The 23,784-nt window shown below is 35.2% G+C and overlaps 1 protein-coding gene across 1 annotated transcript; it reads left to right on the forward strand.

The window, feature by feature from the left end:
* Nucleotides 1–2,346: 2,346 nt before the first annotated feature.
* Nucleotides 2,347–23,737, forward strand: LOC124634715 (synaptic vesicle glycoprotein 2B-like). The gene is made up of 11 exons (XM_047170376.1): nt 2,347–2,380; nt 4,378–4,461; nt 9,638–9,799; nt 13,163–13,330; nt 13,699–13,815; nt 17,029–17,264; nt 18,021–18,193; nt 18,707–18,947; nt 20,603–20,883; nt 21,172–21,299; nt 22,010–23,737. The coding sequence occupies exons 1-11, from the start codon at nt 2,347–2,349 to the stop codon at nt 22,141–22,143; spliced, it is 1,758 nt and encodes a 585-aa protein (XP_047026332.1). The 3' UTR covers nt 22,144–23,737.
* Nucleotides 23,738–23,784: the final 47 nt, after the last annotated feature.

Genomic DNA, 23,784 nt, shown 5'->3' on the forward strand with positions numbered 1-23,784 from the left:
ACTTTGATTATGTTGTGTGTTTAGATGACTTTTCTATTAGCCTGAAAGGCGTTTAAAGAAAAATATAAGCAATGGTAAAAGGAATAAAACACATCATCACGTAACGACCAAATACCAACCCGCATTGAGAAAGTGTGGTGATGAATGCCCAATCCTTCTTTGTGTGAGAGGAAGCCTGTGCCCAGCTGTGGGACGATAGAAAGGCTGATGATGAAAATTATCAAAAACACCCAGGTCAGGGATTATTATATGTAGTCCAGTTTAACATTCTCCCAAGTATCGAGGAGGCAACCAATCTGCAAGGAAGTATCAACCACATTATCGCTGGCAACCGTAGCTGCCATTTACAAAAACCATATCATTATTGATTGCTCATTGAGAAACTGGTCAACACGTTAACAGATTTAAATAATCTTGGTACCTATTTATGTATTCTAAGGCTTATTTTCTAGCCTAGTTCCAAGAAACGTCTAGTTGAGAGTAATTACAGTGTTCATAAGAAAGTGTGTTCTTGGAAAGGCGGGATTTCCTGTTAAAGCATTAACTATTAGTTAGAATTACTTTAAGGGCTGCCTGATGAAGAAGAAAGAAAGAATGAAAATACATTTATTCACGCGTGAGACACATAGACATACAATGATGCTGCTTTGGTACTCCGTAGCTGGGGAATAAAAATTGGGCCAACTTAATAAATATCTGGTCAAAAAAGTTTATATATACTATAGTTCGGCCATTCAGAGAATGCGTTCCTGACACGTCGCGATTGAACTGACGACGTAATAACATTCATTGATTATTGATATAATAATGTTGTTTTAATGCTCCTCAATTGTTAAAACGGTAAACAACCAGCAAAAATATTTTTATCGTAACTGCAACGCCATTGCAAAGTTACGTCGTCAGTTCAATCGCGACGTGTCAGGAACGCATTCTCTGAATGGCCGAACTATAACAAATGTTAATAAAAATATGTATTAGTATTTGTTTATTTTTTTAAGAACTTTAGGAATGCTCTGTTTTTATATAATGTCCTCAAATTCACGTCAAAAATACTCTATTTCAATTTCGATAACATTTTTGGTACCGTTATCCTATGTACTTACCTATTTATGATCATTTGAGTTACTGTAATTATGTAATATAGCGAATCTGAGGTGCAAGCATTTGCATACGAGTTAAAATGCTGAAGCGCAAGTTTTAAACGTACTTTAAAACAGGCCATCCATTTAGTCTGATACAATCTTTATAATTAAGTCTAGCTGTTTCTAATAGTTTCTTCAGAGTTCTAAGGAATTTGATGCCTATAACTTAAACCTACTGCTATTTCAAGTTTTTAGCTTCAATAATAATATGCTTTAAATGGAATAATTTTTCAATCCCTATCCTATATCTACCTATGAGTTTGACCAAATCCAATTTACCTTAACACAGCAAAAACGGATGTAATGACGAACTTGGTATAAAGCAACGCATGAAAACTTATGTCACTCATTACTCAACAGCTCTCGAAGGAAATGCACAACATAACATTGTGAATGCGCACAATAACATACAACAATCGTACATACATTAAAAAGGAGAACAATTAGAAAGTAATTTACACTTTTATTATGGAAGTAATCTGTGCATGATTTAAAAGAAACCTAAGTCAATACTTACATAAACAAGGAAACTTAAAACTTGGGCGTCGAAAAATTGGTCCCCAATAAGCTGGCTACATTGCCACGGTTGGATTACAATGCTTAAACGTTGGGTGAAATGAAAGCTAGCTCTTGGGTCACTAGAAGTGTCAACAAGGCACTTAGATTTTTTTTTATCAAGGATTTAAGCTCTCGGGCCGAGAGTTTCAACCCCAAACGACTCAAACATATAATTCCCGATAAGGCTGCTATATTTGTGTGAGTGCTAGCTAGCATGTGGTTTCATATTGTATACTGCCATATACATAAAAATTGTTGAAAGGTTTTTCTAACCTACAGACAGACATGTGTTGCTGGGGAGGTTGTTGCGCCACTTCTTCTTCTCAGCAAAAACACATAGGAAGGGGTGAAGGGTGGGCGTTTTGGTCGCTGTCTTTTGTTTTCTGACATCCAAAAAGAGCAGAAAAGTTTGAATAAACCATTTTTTATTTTGATTTGCGAAGTTTGAGGTCCTCTGCTTGTGAGGCGGTGGACCCAGCACGCAGTTCTTACTATTTAAGTACATTTACATATCATCCCCGCCCGCTCTATAGATGTGTAACTCTGTGGTGCGCGCTAACTCTCAGTGTGACGCAGGTATTCGGCTGTGGCGGGCGTTCTCGAGTACCCCATGGTGTAGTGTTAATAGTGTTAGTAAGAAATAAACATGGTTTGCAAAATATTGCCTAAGATACAGAGTCGTGAGTACCTTTTGTTATTATTTTTTATAAGTGTTAAATTGAAATTTTTGACAAAAAAAAAAAACATGTTTTTTTCTATAATTTGTTTTGTGGAAAAAAAAATAGTGTAAAAGTAGTATTTTTTATATAATTACGTGCGCAACTCGGGAATCGAACCTGTAGTTAAGAAAAATGTCTGCCGATAACATTTCTGCCGATACGTAATCGCGTTATCAGTATTCGTAAGGTGTTGGAAAAACTGAAAATATTCGATAAAGAGGCAATAAAAGGCTATTGAAGCGGGTTTCAGCTGTAAAAACCATTAATAATTGCAATTTTCCGCTATCACTAAATAGTTACTAAAAACTAACTTACTTATGTAAGGAATCATTACTTATAAAATTATACAATTCAAAATAGGTTAAAAATAAGTAATGTAATTTAATTACAAAAGTTTCTGCATGTCAGCAGATCAAAATAAACTTTTATTTCAGATAATTACTGTATACCTATGTTTTGAAAAAATAAGGATGAAATCTATTACTCAAACACCAATAAATAATTATTATGTGAGAAGGATAATAAATGTTTAAATAAAAATAAGTAATAACCCCAAAAATAAAACAAACAATAAAACACTTTTATTCAAATTTAAAACAAGACAATTCGAAAATAAAACAAAAACAAAATGACTGTGAAAGTTTATCCAAAACAATCGCTGTGCAACTGTTTTATTTTCTTTCAATACATAATATACCTTCGTAAATTGTTATTAAACTTTGATTCATTGACACAACATGAATTAATTTAGTAATTTGTTGATACTTCATTGTTCTTGTATTAAGCAACTGTCGTATTTTTATAACACGATGTATTAGAGTGAAAAATTTGTAAGTACAAATGAATTATTAGTTTAAAAAACCAAAACACGCTTTCAAAATGCAGGTAAAAATCAAAATCCAAAATAAAATTTCAATTCATTTCTACCAGCTCCTTTGTCAGATCAGTAGGTACCAAATTATTTTATAGTCATCACAACTACATACAGTTGCCAATTTTCTTTTGATTTCAATTACATGGTTACATAAAGGTCGAGCTAAAAACTCAACTTTTCAGGAGGAAGAAGTAGTATGTGCTTTGCGATGTGTCCATCCTAGAAATGGAATAAAAAAATTGAATTTTCCGAGGTTTTCACTTTAAGTCGACGCAGTAGATTTACTTCGAAGGTGTACATAGGTGAATTTTACTTAATCCTTCTCCGTGTGAGAAGAGGCCTGTGCCCAGCAGTGGATAGAAAGATAGAACATATCTATAGTCCTCATCATCAGATGATGATGGCTAAAGATATGTTGCCAATAATAGCAGGCACTACTACCAAATCAAACCGTACCTACTTACGTGTTATGAATTGTCTAAATCTCCAAAATATTTAGATACGTTAGCATAAAATATAAACTACTACATCTATTGTCAAATCTGAAGGTGGGATAGTTGAAGTACATAATATCATATACATAAGTTCGTATGAATCCTTTAGGTATGATTAAATTAGGTAATTAACTTAATTAGAATGATATTTAGTCAGTGAAACTGAAAAGAGGCTGCGTTAAAACGTTGATAAGAGATTCACAAACTATATAAGTAAAATATTTTATTATGTATGACTTTGATCAATCTCAGTATAAATTCACTCTTCACTCTTCAGTATAAATTACTTATATCTATCAAGTTTTTACGGAGATCAGTTCGCGACAAATAACTTTACATCATTCTGCAGTTAGCCATTTACCTCAGTTGTTCGAACAGTTCTAGTTCTTATCAAGAAGCTTTATTTTTCGCTAGCTTTTGTCCGTAGGTGGCCACTATTTGTTTTCGTAATAGTCAAAAGCAATGTACCAACTAAACACTACTGTGTATATGTGAGGTTTCAAATGACTAACTTCAAAAATGTCAAGTTATTCGACAAAATCTGTAATTGAAACTCTTCATCTATGAGTAATTCTATTCTTTATTTCTAGCTGCGCGGCGGACGACAAACAGTGAAACACAGCAAGATGCAATACCGGAGGTAGCAGACTATGAAACTGCATTGGACTTAGCTGGTGAGTTCAATAAACATTATAAGAATAATTACAAAAATCCTCATTCGGTATCTAATAATTTGTATCTACTTTAACTAGCGAAAGCCTGCTTTTTAAATGAATTCATGAAATCCACAAAAACATCGGACGAGTGGTTTGTTTTTGTTTGCCGCGGTGGTACCATATATGAACCGCTACGGAATCTATCATTTCATAATATTGATTGTATACATACGAGAAAATAATAGATGACGAAATATTTACGAAAAACACTCGATTTATTTATTTGATTTAAAGATTAGGCTGCATATTCATCAATGTAATTGGATCAAGCGTTTTCAGGATTTCTATAGGCTATCTTTCCGTTTTTTTGCAATTAGAAAGATTTGATATGACGCATCTAAATCTATAATGGAGCTAATAGGTAGATAGCTAACAGCATTCCACCTACGATATATCCAATTCTGATCTGGAATCTGGATAGATAGATCTGGAACAAAGGTTTTTCGTCACAACAGCCATAATGTTTGGAAGGTCAGTTCAAAGGGAAATTGGCTATTATGTTAATTTGTGGATTCTCCGTGGACAATGAAGTAAGTAATTTCAGTATCGCTATATTGGGTGGACTAGGAATTGCTTATGTAATAATTACTCTAGCATGTAGTATGTAATACTGACCTTTGATCGGTTTTTTTCCTGTCAGACAAAAAGGAACATGGGTATTTTTAGCCAAACTTCAAAATACCGGGACCTGATAGCCAAACTGCGACCTGAGATAACTATATCCCGCATATAGCCAATAAGTAGCCAATTTTCTTTATCAAGCTCTACACTACTTACTTAAATGTTTACCAGAAATAGTTAACAACATCCGCATTTAAAAATTGGTCAGAAAATGTAAGAATTTTGTTAACTAACGAAGAATAAGCGAAGATTATTGGATACTTTTATCCGAGTAAACTTCAGAACTAACTTTACTTAACTATAAAATACCTAGGTATCAATTATACACTTCTACAGCTAATAATTCAGGAAGAAGACAACAAATCGATCAGACATACACGAGTATACATTATAATTGTTTCTCGGGTCACAAACAAACTACCCACAGCATGATCTTCATCTCCAGACATGCGTAAATACATACTTACAACAAAACAATTAATTATTAACTTATACCAAGATAATTCTATGTGACAATAATTGGTTCACGCCGTTCGAACGAATCAGGACATGCAGAGTAGATTCCTGAAATAAAACTTTTCATATCATCATTTGCCTAGCCTTTTCCAACTATCGCGGGGTTTGCTTTCTCATTGGATACATATATGGGCTAGGGAACACTGAAATAATTTCAAGTCAGATGATGGTTTAACAATGCAACTTCTCTAAGTTTTATGTACTTGTACCGGGAAGATTCAATGATGTGAAAATTTTCATGTACTTTTAAAATGTCCGGCATTATTAGGGACTTAAACAAGCGAGAACTACTTCCAACATACGGAAATTACTATAAAGTTTCATCAAAATTCGTTAAACAAGTTTTGCATGAAAAAGTAACACATTTACAAAGTTTCACGTTTAGAAAATCGTATCAAATGATAATGTTACAGATAAAAAATCTGCAAATTGCAGCACAAACATGTTTTGAAACTTCAATATTTTCACGTTCATGGAATCACGTGGTAAGATAGAACAATAATAATTAAGTATTATTACGATTATAACTATTTCATTGTGATATGAAGTATCACAAGCTTGTGGTTAACGTAATAAGTTGAGTTGCAGTGAAAATATACATGCGGCTAAGTTTTTTAGAAAATCATAGTGATAGAGAAATCTCTTTTGATTTTTATGGTAAAATTTCTCCTATGATCATAATTCTGGTTCATCCGATTTATTAGTTTACCTTACAATTTAATAATAGTATATTTTAATGGTATATTGTGACTACGTGTCTCAAAATAAAATCCTCCGTTTGTTAGTACGTGATATACTCAAAAAATCCTGCACCATGCAGTCAAAAAAACAATCTTTTGTAGATACCGTTATCCGAAACTGGTTACAATTGTAGTTAATTGGAAAAGAAAGAAAGGAATTAGATTAAGGCTATTGTCTTGAAAACTATCGTATGAAACAAAGCCTCAATATTATGGAAAAACGGTTGGAAAAACTGTATCAATTTTAAGCAAATTGTATGATTACAAAGTATTTTCCGTAAATACAGTTAAGGTACGTAGGGTGAGTGCTAGCTAGCACGTGGTGGCTGCATATTGTATAATGCAATACGTATTACGTATAGGAAGTGGTGAAGGGTGGGCGTTTTGGGGGCTGTCTATTGTAAATTTCTGACGTTCGAAAAGTGCTGTTTTGCAGCCAAGTTTGAATAAACGAATTCTGATTTTGATTTTATAATTAGGATAATTTATAAATCTTAAAAAGTGATCAGATGTAAACTTCTGATGAGATGGTAATAGCTAAATTCTTAACCTATCAGGCTTAGTTAGAACCACAATCAAGATCATTATTTCTCACTCAAGTCAAACTATCTTTAAGTTATTTATTTTTTATTTGCAATAGCCATCAGGTCATAGATTTCACCTAAGTACTGGTCAAACAGTCAGACACGAATCGTTTTCAGTTATTAAATACTTAATATCATTAATAAGTACTTTCTATTAATAATTATTGTCGTTTTATTGCTGGTTGGGTCTACGGAATACATTAATACTAACTACTCTATGTATAAGTAAGTATACATAAGATGTAATTAAAGCTTGATTGAACAAGCTAATCTTAGAAACTAGAATCTAATCTTAGAAATAGTATTTCAGTGTTAGCAGATTTATCGGAGAAGGCTTTAATTTTTATCCGGGTGCGAGAAGTAGTTTCCACGGGATGCTGGTGAAACCGCGGGAAAACCGCTAGTACTGATAAAAAAATATTGTTAGGTATATGATGATAACCCTAGGACACGTGATGCGAAGGAAAGAGGATTATGTTTTGAGGAAGGTGGTGAGCATGAATGTGGAAGGATATAGCAGAATCGGTCAAAGAAACGATGGATGAATTGTGTGAAAGTCGACATGACTAAAAAGAATATTAGGTACCTACTTGTGAGATGACGGCAGATAGAAGAGTATGGAAGAAGAAAATATGCTGCGCCGACCCCTAATAAGAATTGGGATAAGGACAGGAGGATGATAATTATGGACCCTTTAAAGATAACTGATGATCTTTAGAACTATGTAGTACAAAACGGCACTTCATCCTACTTTAACTTAAAAGGGTGTGATCAGACATTCTGGTTCAGGCGGTTAACAAGTCTGCTATAATTTACAAACTTGATACTCCACAATGTCATGGTTTATCAGCCAGTTTCCTTACTGATATTTATTTTAAATGTAATACTTTATATATGAATCCCTAGATAAATTCTCAGAACTATGTGTACCTATAGGTAGGGATAAAAAAAAATCTACATTGTTAACCTCCGATACGACGATGGCGTGTGAAAAGTTTGACCACTATGTCTTTCTGAGGCAAGGTATGTGGTAAGGTGGAGGATCCGATTTGAATCAGAGTTTTTTTGGAAAGCTGTGTGCAAACATTTTATCCTCGCTCTCTTATTCCCGTGCAACGGCATTGTGACATTACGAAGAAGAGACAGGACCGACACCTTTGCTTGCTCTCGGAAGCACGGTGGAAAATGCCAAGCGTTCCCTCAAAGTGACCGTGACCAGTGCACCTTCACTTAACAATGCACTTTCCTATCACATAACTTCAAGTATGTTGTCTATGCCAATATTTATATAAACGCAGGACAGTTGTAACAATGTTTTATTTAAAAAACAGTTTCTTCAGGGGCACGCGCCATTGAAAGCAAGAGAAAAATTACGCGTGGTCAAAACACGTGTTTCAATTCGTCATCTGTGTATCAGTATGTGTATCTACGAAACTTTAATGAAACTATTAGCATACTTGATACAATTAAACTCTGTATTACAATAATATTATTGTTACTGCTATACGTTAGAGTTGTTACCAATGTATCGATTGTCGATGTCGAGTTTTGTAATCGGTAGTTTGGTTCTAGATTTTTAAGGTTAGTGATATGGCGTGCATACTTCAAACTTTTTGTCAGCTGATAGTATGATTGAGCTCATGCATCAGAACGGCGATGAATAGTAGTGTGAACATTACTACGATTAGATATCTGGCCAGTACCAGAGTCCGGCAAAAAAGTTTGAGTGGATTCACAATAAAATTACTTTCAAAGAAACATTGGGTCAACTATCGGTCGACAGTCTGCACTATAAGAGGGCTCTTATGATGAATCATGATTACACTTTTTATAGTACATTTTGATTGAATTTTTTGATTGTAACATTATTATGAAGTCACTTCGTCACCAAAGTTGTTTTAAAATGTCATGACTGTAAAATTCAATGACTTCTTTCGTCTGACATGTAGCAACAATTTCTCGACTATCTATAACCTTGATAGTATTATACTAATCACTAACTATAGTAGTAACAGAAATAGTTTTGCTTATTCGCCATAATATTCCGATGGAAACTGCATCTCGCATGTTATTGTTGCAGCCACGTCCGATCGGATGCATTCCGATCCGATAGTGAGCGATAATGATAACTATATCTAAGTTAGCTAAAGATAATTGATAAATTGTTTGATTAAACAAATCATTACCACAGTATAAACGCAAATTAGAAATGCGAAAGTGATATAAGAACAGTCTGTCTACCCGATTTACGAGCCAGATGTACCGATTTTTATAATTTTGTAAACTGATAGCTTATAACCTGAGAAAGGGCATACATTATGTCTACTTTTTAGCCGTTCGTGTTAAGTAGTTTCACCGGTATATTTACTTATTTTGAAAACATACTGGCAGTCCGCCCCCCCCCCCCCCCCGTTACCAGTTTTACATAAAACAACCGTTCTGTCTGACTTTGTCAACCCAGATCTGACCTCTTTCTCTTTCATTCAAATTGGTCAATTGTTTGCCACCAATGTGAAAAAGTTATTAAGGTTGTTCCTACCATTCATCATCATCATCATCATCAGCCTATCGCAGTCCACTGCTGGACATAGGCCTCTCCAAGTGCACGCCACTGAGATCTATTTCTATTTGTTCCTACCATTATCTTGGTCTAAAATAAAGCTCTCTCTCCAGGTTACGGGCGCTTCAGCCGCAGCACGCTCGGCGCGTGCGCCTTCTCATTCTTCGCGTCTGGCGTGCAGAACTGTGTCATGTCGTACGTGTTACCAGCGGCGAGGTGTGAGCTGGACCTTACGACATATCAGGCTGGATTGATTAATATGGCGTTTATGAGTGGTAAGGATTTCACTGATTACAAGGCATATCAACTTTTTAGTAAATCTTTATTTTAAGCCATGACTGTAAAGAAGGTTGAAGATTTTGGAGGAACTGCCTGTTTTTTGGAAAATCATCAAATGATCCCGCTGTGGGTGCAGCGTGATGGAGTGTCAGACTCTTACTGACTAAAACCCACCACGTTCCTTCTTGAGCCCTTTATGTACCAGGGCCGCGGTAACTCTTTCGATTAGGACTTAATAATATATAGACATAGGTATTTAAGGTGTAGCGAAAAACCCACCTCAATGAAAATTTTTAACTAATGATGGAGAAGCGGAAAAAAATAAAGGGAAAATGGTTGTATATAAAATATTTTTACTATCAGCTATGAACAAACAAACAAAGCTATACTTCATAATATGAGCAAACATAGAATGGGCGGGGTCGTGAATTCAATAAAACATCTAGATAGCAATAAGAAATAGATACTAACTATCCCTCGATGTTGGATACCGTTGCGTTTGGCGCCAGTCGTCATAAACAAGGAAGCAACAAGTTTTTATTTCAAAAGAAATTACATTTTAATGTCTGTCTGTAGGCTTTATGGCTGAGTAACAGTTTTATGTAAATAGTCAAACGTTACTTTCAAATACCTGGGTATATTTATGGGTTGTGAGGCTTGTAGGGTAGTTTGTCACGTAGCAATCCGGCGAACAGCTATTTGCGTTCTCCAAGGCACTTCAGACCCGGGCGGGATATTATGTGGGGTTTCTTTAAAATAAAAAATAAACAGATTTCGGTACGACTCAGGAATCGAACTCTAGCGGGCAGTTTGCAAGGACTAAATCAGAGACATAGTTCTGTGCACTGCTTATAAATAAATGACAGGATAAATACTAGATGTAATATAATGATTGTTTATTAAGAAGATTCTTGCAAAATAAAAATTACAGAAGATTGCGCAACTCGAAAATCAGGTAACAGCAAAATTGATTTCAGGAGGACGGTCAACAATATACAATAAACCTAAATATCCTAATTGATAAATACATTTTGGTATTCCAAAAATCTGCATCGGAAAAAATAAATTATTAAGTAATCCTTTACATCCTCTGATTTTCCCAAAACCAAATTCCGGCAAAAATCCTGAGATCATACGGCAAAAAAACCGTTCTACGTATTTAAACGATTTCGCGGAAGGTTCGCATATTGTCGTCAATTTGGATAGCTAGTTAGCGCCATATTATAGGCTCGTTGTTAAAACAAATATATTGATACGTATCGCTACAACTTATCTAATTGAGTTCACGAGTTTGTATGTATGTCTGTGTGTATGAGGGCGTGTTTGTGTACAAAAAGATGTCATGGGTTTCATGAGCCATTAAAGGTTAGACGCCCTGCAAACTGCAAATTTTTGGTTTGCCAATAATTTTTGATATGGCTTTTAATTAGTTTAAAATGTAATCTGTCTTGCGGTTAACCTCTTCTTTTCTCTTAGATCCCGGTTTTTTTTTTGAGGGGAAACAATAAATATACTTCATGTAGGTTCTGTAAAATAAAACCCAGCTTTACATATCCGCATTAATTAAAAAGAGGGACATGGGTTTCTTCACACCCTTTATCTATTTAGTATTGTGTGTTTAAATAATGACTTGACTATTAAATGCAAGCGTTTACTAAGTTTTCGAATCACCTTATAAAGACCATATTATTCTTCACGTATGTCCTAACGTCAGAACAAAGATATGGTTGACGTAACATTAAATAAATAAATTCCCGCTTTCTGCAAATTCAGCTAAATAAACCAATTTATTAGCGAAACAACTGACATAAGTGATTCAATAATACTGATGACAGCATTTTGTCTGTCTGTTTAGCTAGTATTTAATGCTTATAAGGCATTATTAGCAGTTTGATATTAAGTAGAAACGAAACCAATAATGTGATATGAAGAATGGCGCCATCATTTCTAGAAGAAGAACGCAATAAAACGGGTTGAAAAATTATGGGAACTTATGATTTATTTACATTAAAAAAATATATATATTCTAGAAATTAAGAGAAGTTTTCTTTAATTGATTAGAATTAGTAAGTAAATACACGTTGTCTATATATATAGTTCCTATCCAAATATAATAGGAGGATCACACGGGCTTTTAGATCACATTTCCTTGGTATCATGAAATTATAAACTTAACTTCACATGACCACAAGAACCAAATTGAATTTAAGTTGAGAACAGCACCTGACCTCCATTTTAAATACCATGTAGCCTGAATTCAGGAGTATTCGCAATTTTCAAACGTTTCAAGAAACCATTGAATACTGCAAATCGATGGCTCAATCGCAATTCGCAACGATTATTCGATTGATTGGAACAATTATACAATCGAGTCGCCTACGAGGCTGATTGTTTCTTGAACATAAGGTAGAATTGAAGAATTCTAATTTCATGATCGTTTAGTTTACAATGCTTTTAACATAGCTGACGCTGTAGTGCCTGGTAAACTTGAATATGATGCAAAAATATCACGCATTAATGGTGACCAGACTGACCGCAGGTCGCGGCACTGTTTTCAAAGAAGATGTGCACTCTCTGTCTCCCTTTAATCTAAGACCTCTTTAGGACGGCAATCCGATACGACCGTAGAGAGATCAGGCATAAGTCCGGTAGCTTAACGTGTTCACCGAGATCCGAGTATATTTTTATTTTTATTTATTCCTTTAATTCAGGCAACTAGGTACCATGGAAAATACAATACACAAATAACAATTAACATTAAAATAATTACAAACTAACACATACAAAAATAAAAACTATCATCAATTCTATTTGTTAACACGAATAGGCGGTGTCGTGTTGCACTGCGTGGTGTCGCGTAGCCTCCCGCGGAATCGCCAAAACTGTTCTTGGAACATGTCGAGATGTTGAGTCGGCACACGTACCACAAACGACTTGAAATTTGTATTGTGTCTCGGCTCCAACTTCTTGACTCTTAAGGTCCAGTTCGTCTTGACTCGTATATACTCCACGATCTCCTCGACCTTCCTGGAGTGATGTAACCGCGAAACATACAGCTGCGTCGTCGGTATTGCGGGGCGCAGCAGCATGTTCGGACCAGTCAACGCAATTCCGCATTGATTTCGGCTAGATGGCTTCTTTCCACCTTGACGAAACCATCTGCATCAGCTTTCCCTTTACATGGTACAAATTGCACTAAAACTTCCAACTGTAAACTTCCAGATAGGTCAACAGAATTCAGGCAAATAACCCCTTTTAAAAAACCTAGACATTTTTAGGTACTTTTAATAGGGTCCTGTATTTTTGCAACATCATCGCTAATTTTTCATTGTATATCTTTAATTTCTCTTCATCCCCAGGTGGAGTAGCAAGCGCATTCTTCTGGGGCATAGTAGGCGACGTGTTCGGCAGACGCAACGTGCTCAGCATGACACTCCTCATGGACGCTGCTATCACGCTAGCCCAGAGTACGGTGGCTGATTACCGGCTGCTGTTGGCTGCTAGGACTATTAATGGATTTGTCATAGGTAAGCTAGAGGTTGAAGAAATTAATATGTGTTATTTCTGGATGAATGGGTGTTGGGTGCTGGAAGAAAGTAGTTGGAAAAAGGTGAGGCAGATGAAGATGAATGGAAATAAAGCGGGAAACCCCTTGTTTATGTATCTCACTAAAACCTGGGTTGACAACATGGTCAGCAAGGTTACAATACTTCTGAATGTCGAAGAAACCAGAATTAAAAAGTCTTAAATTAATGCCAGTGCTCAGCAGTAGCACGATAAAGAGGATGATAATGATTGTTTTCTTAGAAGTGTCTAAGCTACATCTATCAATCGTCTAGTGAGAAACACCAAGAAATATTTATATTTTATTCAAAGCTTTGTGTTCTTTCATCAGGTGGACCTGCGACACTGGTGTTCTCGTATCTGTCAGACCTGGTGGGGGCGAAGAAGAGACAGCTATACCTCAGCGTCGTAGGAATGAGCTTCGTTGTCGCGTGGCTCATAATTCCTGGTAAGTTACACAAGTCTTATATAAGGTGCTTTATTATTACCTGCCAGGACTTGAATGGAGGGTAGTATTGCGTTTATAGATTACAATAGTAAATATAATTTATTGATTATTTGTCATATTTTTTTTATAAAAAAAAAATAAGAATAAATTTGACTTAATTGATTAGTTTAAAACCATCCAGCAGAGTTGCGCGTTGCCACTCTTGCAGAACAGATAGAAAGAGATAGCAGTTGTTTCCATTGACGAAGCGACAATACGCGCGTAATTTGTGAACCACGTTATGCAGAGTACAGCCAATGTTAATTTAACTTGTTTACTGTCTCAAATTGAATTGACGGCTCCGGGGAACGAAATTTCTTCACTATTGTAATCAATAAACGCAATACTACCCCCCATTCAAGTCCTGGCAGGTAATAATAAAGCACCTTATAGAGATATTGGAATTACGTTAATTACGAATTACGCTACGTTATGACCATAAATAGGAATGGTAAGGTGTATTATCCGAGAAAGTTAAAGAATCCCATACGAAAATCGAATGTAAACCCTATACTTATAATTTACTTGTGTAAAAACACACATCCATCTATTCATTACTTATCGCCTCTGATACATAATAAATTCATCAGTAGACAAGGAAATTAAGTTTCAATAATATGTTTAGTATTTTTGTCTGTCGACCATTCCTTAACTTTCGCCGTAGGAAAAATCCATAGACACCCACTAATAAATCAATGGAAATACCCAAACATAAGGCTCGAACAAAAAACTCGAACAGTATCGACAAAAAATATCACTTTCTCTCGACAGATTAGTACTTAGAAATAAGTCTGCATGAGGTCAGGTGTGTACGGTGTAAAGCTAAGTTCACACACACAGATTAACTGGCTAGCAGAAAATGTGAAAGAATAATGTCAAAAATATTGAACCTGAGAAATGTTGTTTTTTTTTTCTCGTAGGATGTTAAGAAGAAACTAGAAATTAATTTCATGTATGTATAATGTAAGACTGAAGAGTTTGGTTGATTTATTTAACTAGCTAATCAAGAGTTTATTTGAATGCGCTTATCTCGGATATTACAGGAGGTACATCCTTCGGGAAGCTGGAGAACCCAGATTTGGATGACTTTAAAAATGCTACGGATTATACTTAGAGAGACGTACAACAGTGTAAACCCAGCTTTACTGTAAGGCTCAGCATACATTTAATAACAGTGCAAATAAATATGTACACTTGCGAACCGATATCCTAACGGGGCCTTAGTAAAATACTTACATAGTTATTTAGGGGTCAGTGTATTATACGATATTGTTAGTATAAGGCATACGGAATGTTCCGTAGGAGAAATTGACATGAAACTATTGATCTGTGATTTTGTAACGATTTTTTGCTGGTGTTTAGACTAATTGAAAGTGAAGTTGAACTTTCACTTTTGTTTAGAATTTAATTATTTGATTTGTAGTGATGTTTCATAATTTGTCTTCATCAACTTAATTTGGGCTGTACAACAGTTTTTTGATGTTCTTGACGGCCAGCTGTTTCGAACAATTTGAGCTTATAGCTTAAATAATATCAATCTTAAAGCATGCCCTGTGTAAATATATCCGGGAGATAGGTGCTAAAAAAGCAGTGAATTATTTCCAAAGATAAAACAGACAATGTCAAATTCTCTCACGTGTATCATCAAATAATGTTGTCAAAGTTGATTCAGTCACGTGTATTTCATCAAAATGATGTTGAATGCATCTTTCATACATTGGTATCGTATTGTCAAAACTTAGTCTATGTTTGTGCAATCAGCCGTGGTAGCATTGTGGCAATAGTATTAAATCTGGGACATCGATCATGTTCAACCAATCAATAGATTAAGTAGATGACTATGCAGAATTTTTATAGTAATGATTTATTTATTTATTTATTTACTTATTGGAAAACCAACGGCTACACAAAACAATGTTGTAGACATATATAAAGAAACAGAAAGCCAATTATAGGTTTTCACGGATAATAATGGAATAACACGCTTATAAGTAGGTAATCAGCTGGTCTATGAGATATTAAAATTATACAAAGTTACATATTACGAACCACATCACTCTTGGTATTGAATGGGTCAAAAGAGTACTCTTTACACAATTTGTTTTTAAAATCCTTGCTCGCTCACAACATATATGTATTCTGCCTATAGTTCGAAGATGACAATGGGACTGATATAGGTGGGTTAAACCGATCAGATTTTTGAGGAACAGAGAAATTAAGTTTTTGCAATAAATTGGGGCAGTCAATTTCATTTAACAGCAGTTTGAGTAGAAATGAACAGTCGGCTAAACGGCGTCGGTTTACAAGTGGCTGAAGGTGGAATTTTTTGCATTGATTTATATAATTCTCTGACCTGTATGGTATATTGAGCCGATAACATAAAAATCTTATAAAACGTTTCTGAATGCTCTCTAAGCGATCAATATATTTGTCATAGCGTGGGTTCCAAATTTGTGATGCATACTCAAGGTGACTTCTTACAAATGCACAATAAAGAATTTTAAGTGTTTTACCTTTCTTAAAGCACTTGGATATTCTCATCACAAATCCTAAGGCTTTTGACGCTTTAGCAACTACTTGTTCAATGTGACTGTCAAATAAAAGCTTAGAATCGTGATAGACACATATTCAAAAAAATCCTTTTCATACAAAATATATAAAATAAGGTAGGTAACAGGTACGTAGGTAAAATTTAATACATAAACCTAATAATTGGAAGATGTAGAACTTGGAAGATCATACAAGATTTATAAAACGGGTATATTATATAGCTTATGGTTAAATTATTTTATATTTAACTATTTTCATTATGATTAATCGACGAAATTAAAACAACGAAATATCTTCACACTGAAATTAATTATTAATAATAAAATACTCATTTGTTGTAAAACACACACGTGACTTTGATTTGGATGATTCATAATATTTTTATCCCAGAACATCTTTTCAATTCGGATTTCTTTCGAAAAGTTGGCCTCAAATCAGAGACCAGAAAGAGTTTACTCGGTCGTGGAACACTAGGACAAAGGGCAGGATGCATTTTTATTAGTACTTATATGTAAATTAAAAAATGAGTTCACTCACTGAAACAACAATATTGTCGGACACTTACTTATAACAGTCAGTCAGACACAATCAAATATTCAAAAAAATCCTTTTCTTCCATTACAGCAGTCGCCTGGCTAGTAATACCATTCAAGGTGGTAGACTATGACACCCTCCTACCGATCTACTCCTGGAGACTGTTCCTCGCGCTCTCCAGCATTCCAGGGTTCATCTCCGGAGCGTGGGTGCTGTACCTACCTGAGAGTCCTCGGCTGCTGTCAGATACTAACAGGAGTGAGAAGGCGCTGAAGATCTTGGCTTATATTCATAAGACTAATAACGGGGGAAGTGCGGAATATAAGGTATGTTTCTTTATAGTGTTTTATTTGCCTAGCTTTTTCCTAGCTTTGTTGGGTTTGGCTTCAAGTCTAACTGTGTGTAGCTGAGTACCAGTGTTGTACATGAAGCGACTGCCTATCTGACCTCCTCAAGTTGGAGCAACCTAATTAGCCTTGTTTTAAATTTTTGGAAATATAAACATTGGTCGATATATTTGCAGAGAATAAAGTCATCCGTCATTCAAATATCAGTGCTTCAGAAGCATCTTAGTATAATTATAAACTGAATATTTATGTTTTGATTGATGCCTGAAAGTTAACAAAACAACGGATGTTTTGAAACAAACAAGTAATTGTTATCACATTTCAATACACCTGATCTTAAAATATCCGACCAAACTATCGATTTAATTACCTATATCAATAAACAAACAACGAAAACATCTGACATAAATAACAATAAGGCATTATTATTCCTGAAAGAAAATAATAACAGAGATTATTAACTTGACGACCTCGATGGCGCAATGGCAAATGCCGGGCTGCCGAACCTGAGGTCCCGGGTTCGATTCCCGGTTCGGTCGACATTTGTGTGATGAGCATGTTTGTTGGCCGGGGTCTGGGTTTTACAATATGTATTTATACTCGTATGTAGCTATATGTAGTTTATCAATTGTGTTAGCACCCATAACACAAGTTAATTAATAACTTACCATTGCACTAACCGACCATGTGAAAGGTGTCCCGACATAATTTATTTATTTAAATTTAAACTTCCAGATTAAAAAGCTGATACAAGACGAGGTCTTCGTTGGCAAGACCCTGGGTGCCGAAGAGAGCAGAACCAAGATCCTTTTCATGAGCGTCATCAAAGACTTGAAGACCTTCGTCTCCAAGAGTTACGCCCTCAAGTCTACTCTGATCCTGTTCATGTTCTTCGCGAATATGGCTGCGTAAGTGTTATCCTGATTTGATGTCCTGATACGGCTGCGGGATTTTTCGAACGAGTTACATAAAGGGCTTGAGAAGGATCATGGTGGGTTTTAGTCAGTAAGAGTCTGACACTACTTCTCGCCGTGTTAGCAGCTTGTGGGATCATTTGATGATTAACCATGAAAAATGTTAGTTGATGTAGACTTTTGTCGATATTCTATAATTTTAACTAACAGGACCTGTCAATTATATATACTTATTAAGTTTTTTTTTTAATAAGAGAGAGAAATTACGATGTTTTGCCAGTCTCCGAGTTTCCCTTTGATGACGAAGAGACGCTTGTGGGAATGTTTCGATGTTAAGTAATAATAATCTCATAACAGTTATCCGATCCCAAAACACAGCGAATTTTAGCATAATTTAGGTCTTTTGTTGCTCAATTCACGAGACATCTGAAGGTTTTGAGAACTGTCCCAGCATTTGTTAACCTGAACATGACATCTTAAAACATTTCTCTTCTTTTATATTTCCAGTGGCTTCGGCTTAAACATGTGGATCCCAGAGCTCCTTCTCCGCATCCAAGGTCGGGAGTGCAAACTATCAGCCTCTACTGCTAAGCCAGAGAATGCGAGACTCTTTAACGCTACTACCCACTGGAAGGATCTGAAGTATGACTCCTATGGCAAGGAGATACCCATCCCAGGGTTGAATGATAGCAGCTTTGATGATCACTTCGGACAAGGAAGGACTTGTGATTCTACTATTGATCAAGAGGTGAGATTTGTTCAATTACACTAGTTTACACGGTTTTTATACCCCAGATAAAAGTTGTTGAATTTTATCTATCTATCTATTGGTAGTCTAGGAAAAAATAGTAAAAAAAATCTATCACGTCCACATTTGGAATTATATTTAATTTAAAAAACACGAGAAAACGGACCATAAACAACTAAAAATTATTAATTTTGGACTTCTTTTTGTAGGTTTCGGAATCGGTTTCTCTTAATATAGACCAGAAGTAGTCTCCCAACATATTTTCGTCCCAATAGCCTTGATGACGATCTTCAAAAGCCTGGTGAAAATGCTCTCCTTGTTCGTCGCTCATGCTTCCTAAGTTTTCCGGAAAAAAATCAAAGTGGGAATGTATAAAATGAATCTTTTGACATGTTAACACCCATCTTATGATAATTTTGAAATAAATCACTCACTATCTCTTCTTTGTTTTCACTTATATTATTGCTTAAAAAGTCTCTAAAAACAGTTTTGAGTGAATTCCAAGCAACTTTTTCAGTCGTAGATAAAAGAGTATCAAACTTAAAATCACTTATGATTTTGCTTACTTGTGGGACGCCAAACACTCCCTCTTTAAGTGGCATATGCATAAACAATACCCGATATAGTTTTCCTATTAAAACCCGAAGTCTTTGTAACACAAAAGTAATAGTCATTTTCGTGATTAGTTGGTTCCCTGCACAACATTGGTGTACCAAATGACAGGTCTACGTTTTCGCCGGATGACCATCACAGTAAAGTGATTCTACAGTTGTCACAAAACACATACTGGGCCCAGTTTTTTTCTTGATTGGATACAGGAAATCCGAAATAATGGAGAAATGCAATTTTCAACGATTCTGTCACATGTCTTTTCTTTTTTATAAATATAAACCCCCTTACTTATAAAATCTCTAATCACCTTCTTAACATTTTATCTAATCACTACTTAAATTGTGTAAAGTGATTAAATGTTAGTTAAGACATGCTTAAGCAACGTTTATAAGTAAGAATTTTCTTAAACAGCCCTTAAGTATTACTTATTTTTAATTCACGTTTATAAGTAAGGCTGAAATTGTCCACAAACATAACAAAAGCGATCACAACTTTGTTTACACTGTCTACGCGATTATTTGAATTAAACAAAAAATATCTCTTAAACTAAACAAGTAATGTAACACCAAAGATCGGTAGTTAAGAATGATTCCTAAAAACAAATATTTGAGGGTAGAAAAAAATGTGACGTGATAGAATTTTTATGTTGTTACTTTTAGAATGTACAAAGGTGGCGGAGAGTACTGGTGTAGATTTTGTGAGGGGTATATAAAAAAAATAAAAATTTGTAAACTAGTGCTATTGAAGATAATATTATGCTGTTTTTAATAATCTTGCTTATCGTAAATGAAGTTTAAAGCCAGTTTATTAAAAAAATACGTTTTAAAAAACGACATTTGGCAAGATAAAGATTACTCCATTACTCTCTCCAATATTGTCTATCTCCAAAATATACACTATACTACAAAATACATAGCATCTATTTCACTTTTCAGTTTTTTGCAGGTTTGTTTTTCACAGTTCTTAAGATACCAAACTGACTCTTAAAATTAACGACCCTTAACATTTTAACTAAAGACTTATTCTACCTTTCATCCTTCCAGGTGTTCACCTCAGGCCTCATAGTCGGCGCCTGCTGTGTCCTCGGCAACGCTGCTTGCGCGATCCTCTGCGCCCGCGGCGGTGCCCAGGGCGTTCGCCGAGCTGCCATCGCCTGCACAGCAGTCTGTGCTCTCGCCAGCGCCTGTCTGGCAGCCACTGCTTGTTCCTGCTCCAGTTTTAACAAGATCGCGGTGGTGGCTGCTGCAGCTTTGAATGCTGCGTCCTTGAATGGCAATGTGCTGTTGATTAGGTTGCTATTGCATGCTTTGCCGGCAAGGTTGAGGTAAGTAAAGTTGAATTAAGTCAAATATTCAATTTAATAACTTCTTTAACATAGACTCCATCAATGCCATAATCTTTACTCAGACCACATTGGGCTTGACTATCATTCACGAGTGGGTCTCTATCAATTTACAAAAGTAAGAACAAACATTCCTTTGACCAGTTAAGGAACTTAAAGAATGTATTCAGATTATTTATTTGGCAATCTTATTAACCAAATTCCGATTTATCAACCAAATCCATGTTGTTTGTCATCAGTAGCTATATCAGGTATTCTCTCCACTTCCAGTGGTCTAGGAGTTTGCTGGGGAGCATGGTGGGGCCGAGCTGGTGGCGTGGCTTCCAACCTGGCTGTTGGAGCGCTGCTTGACTTCTCATGTCCAGCTCCATTCATTGCTGTTGGGGCTCTGCTTGCGTGTGAGTATTTTAGCAAATATCTAGTGGGTTTTTACATTTAAGGAAGGACGTAACTTTGATACCACCCTAACTGCCTCGTTGGTCAAGCTGTCGCAAGTGCGGCTGCTGAGCACGAGGTCTCGGGTTCGATTCCCGAGTCGGGCCGAAATCGCTTTGTGTGTTTTAGAAGACTTTCACAAAGCAGCCCGGAGCCTGGAAGCTGGTGATTGATACACCCGTGCATCGGAGAGCACGTAAATGTCGGTCCTGCGCCTGATCTCTCTCCCGTCGTGTCGGATTACCGTCCCATCGGGCTATGAGAGTTAAGGAATAGTGAGTGCACCTGTGTCTGCGCAAATGCTCGTGCACTATAATATGTCCTGCGTGGTTGGCTAATCTCCTTACATGAGAACAGCCGCCGTAGCCGATAATCGGCTAGGAGGACATCATCATCACTACCCTGATAGTTGATGGATCTGAAAAGGATATTGAAATACTGATGATAGTCTAATATAACCTATTGTTAAGCAAGTAGTATACCTGCTTAAAGTTAATTATCATTTACTTGATTATCAATATCACGAACACTATCTTTGGTTATTTAAGTTTTGTGGGGAAATTTAAAAATTATATTCCCTACTACAAAATTGTTATTAACGTTTCCTGTCAGATATCTTTCTAAGTTTTTTCGAATTCAAGACCAGTAATTAAGACTCTCTCTTTCTCCACAGTATCAATCGGTGCCATCATAGTAATAAAACTTGGTGAAAATCAAGAAGAAAGCAGTCAAAAGACGGAAGAAGATCCTGATCACAGACTGGAGAAGAACACAGGACTAGACAGATATATATCTACGTATATGTAGTTATAAGTTTACCTAGTATAGTCAAGTCAAGCCAATAAGTCAGTGAATATGACTTTAGACATTATTTTTATAAGTGTTCGGTGTAAATGAGAAATTGATGGTAAGTAGGTAAGTTTATGCCAGTCCGTCCGTCGACTTACATTCGGGTGCAAAATTATTTGGTTACTTGTGAAATCGAAACTTTGAAATTCGTTTTTGTGACTTATTTTTCAGTGGATCTGAAGCTAGTGCTCTCTAATGTGTTTATAAATCAAATCTTAGAAGGGATACATATAGATATGTCTCTATGTCCGGGACATTTTGACAGACGATTAAGTTACACGTTCAAGAATAGAGTTGAAATAAGGGTGCTAAATAAACCTCACAATTAGCAACTTTTATAAATATTTTACTGCCTTTTAGAAGATTTATGAAAATTGTTGTAACAATTAATTCTCACTCGATGCCTTGTACTGTATGACAAGGTCTTATGTAATTATTACGTAATTCTAGACTAAGGATTGTACATAATCATTATTTTAAACATAGAAATCACAAAATAGCCCTCTCTTCTATAGAAAGTTTCTATAGATACGAGAGGGCAAAATAAGAAGAAAATCTTGGTCAGTTCAAGAAATGTCTGTATCCAAGATAATTAATTTTGGTTTTGGAGTACAATTCTCGAGCTAGCCCAGATTTTTTGCAATTAAATTTATGATATCATATTTTTGTTAAATAAGATTAAATTCGAAAAAGAAAAGGTATCTTACATTTTTCCTTTTAAATGTAGATTTTTTAAAATTCAAATAAAGCCCAATTTCACCGACAGTCGTTTCCGCAATCGTTTAGTTCAAGTATTTTTCTACAAAACGAAACTTTTCTAGAAATTAAAACATAAACAGCTGATTTCCTTAATCAGACCTCTATCTTGTTGGTGAAAATTGGTTTTAGTCAAACATATCCATTACGTAAGTATATCAACATTACTAACATCTGTGGATAGTTCAAAAAACAACATGAATATAAAAATTGTGCTGTATCAATGTAAATGTAATAAAGTTTATTCAGTTTAAGTAGAATAAGATCTCGTAATTTTAAGGTTCTTGTATTTATTTTAGGTAATTATCAAATTTAATTTTTAATATATTTACTCTAGCTAGGTGGTTATTGTTTAAACTGTGATTTCACCGTTGCTCACTAAATACAATAAAAATTACTTAAAATATAGACACAACTTATGGTAGATTATTTATACATTTGAAAATAGATCCTATTTTCTATAGGGTTATATAATAAATGATCCAAAAATATATTTTTTTTATGATTTGCCGAGAAGGGTCTTGAAATTTTGTGCCTTAGCCAATATTCGGCGGTAATTGTATTAAGTGAGAAATGGTGCAAACCACTAGAAAAGAGAGAAATAATAGGACTTTATGTTATGAAACAAAATTGTTTAGAGTTCCTTTTAAAAGTTGTTTGAAAAACATTTCACAAATATTGTTCTGTGATTCAAAAACTGAAGTGGTGTGATGTTAAAAACGTGTGGAAAATGTATGGCAGATTTAATTATTTTAGATAATGCTTTACATATAAAAATGTTAAATAAATGACATCATTTATCTAAATATGTGTAGTTTTTTTTATTTATTATGACGTCTAAAA

Source organism: Helicoverpa zea, chromosome 11 (genome assembly GCF_022581195.2).
Source record: "Helicoverpa zea isolate HzStark_Cry1AcR chromosome 11, ilHelZeax1.1, whole genome shotgun sequence".
NCBI lineage: Eukaryota > Metazoa > Arthropoda > Insecta > Lepidoptera > Noctuidae > Helicoverpa > Helicoverpa zea.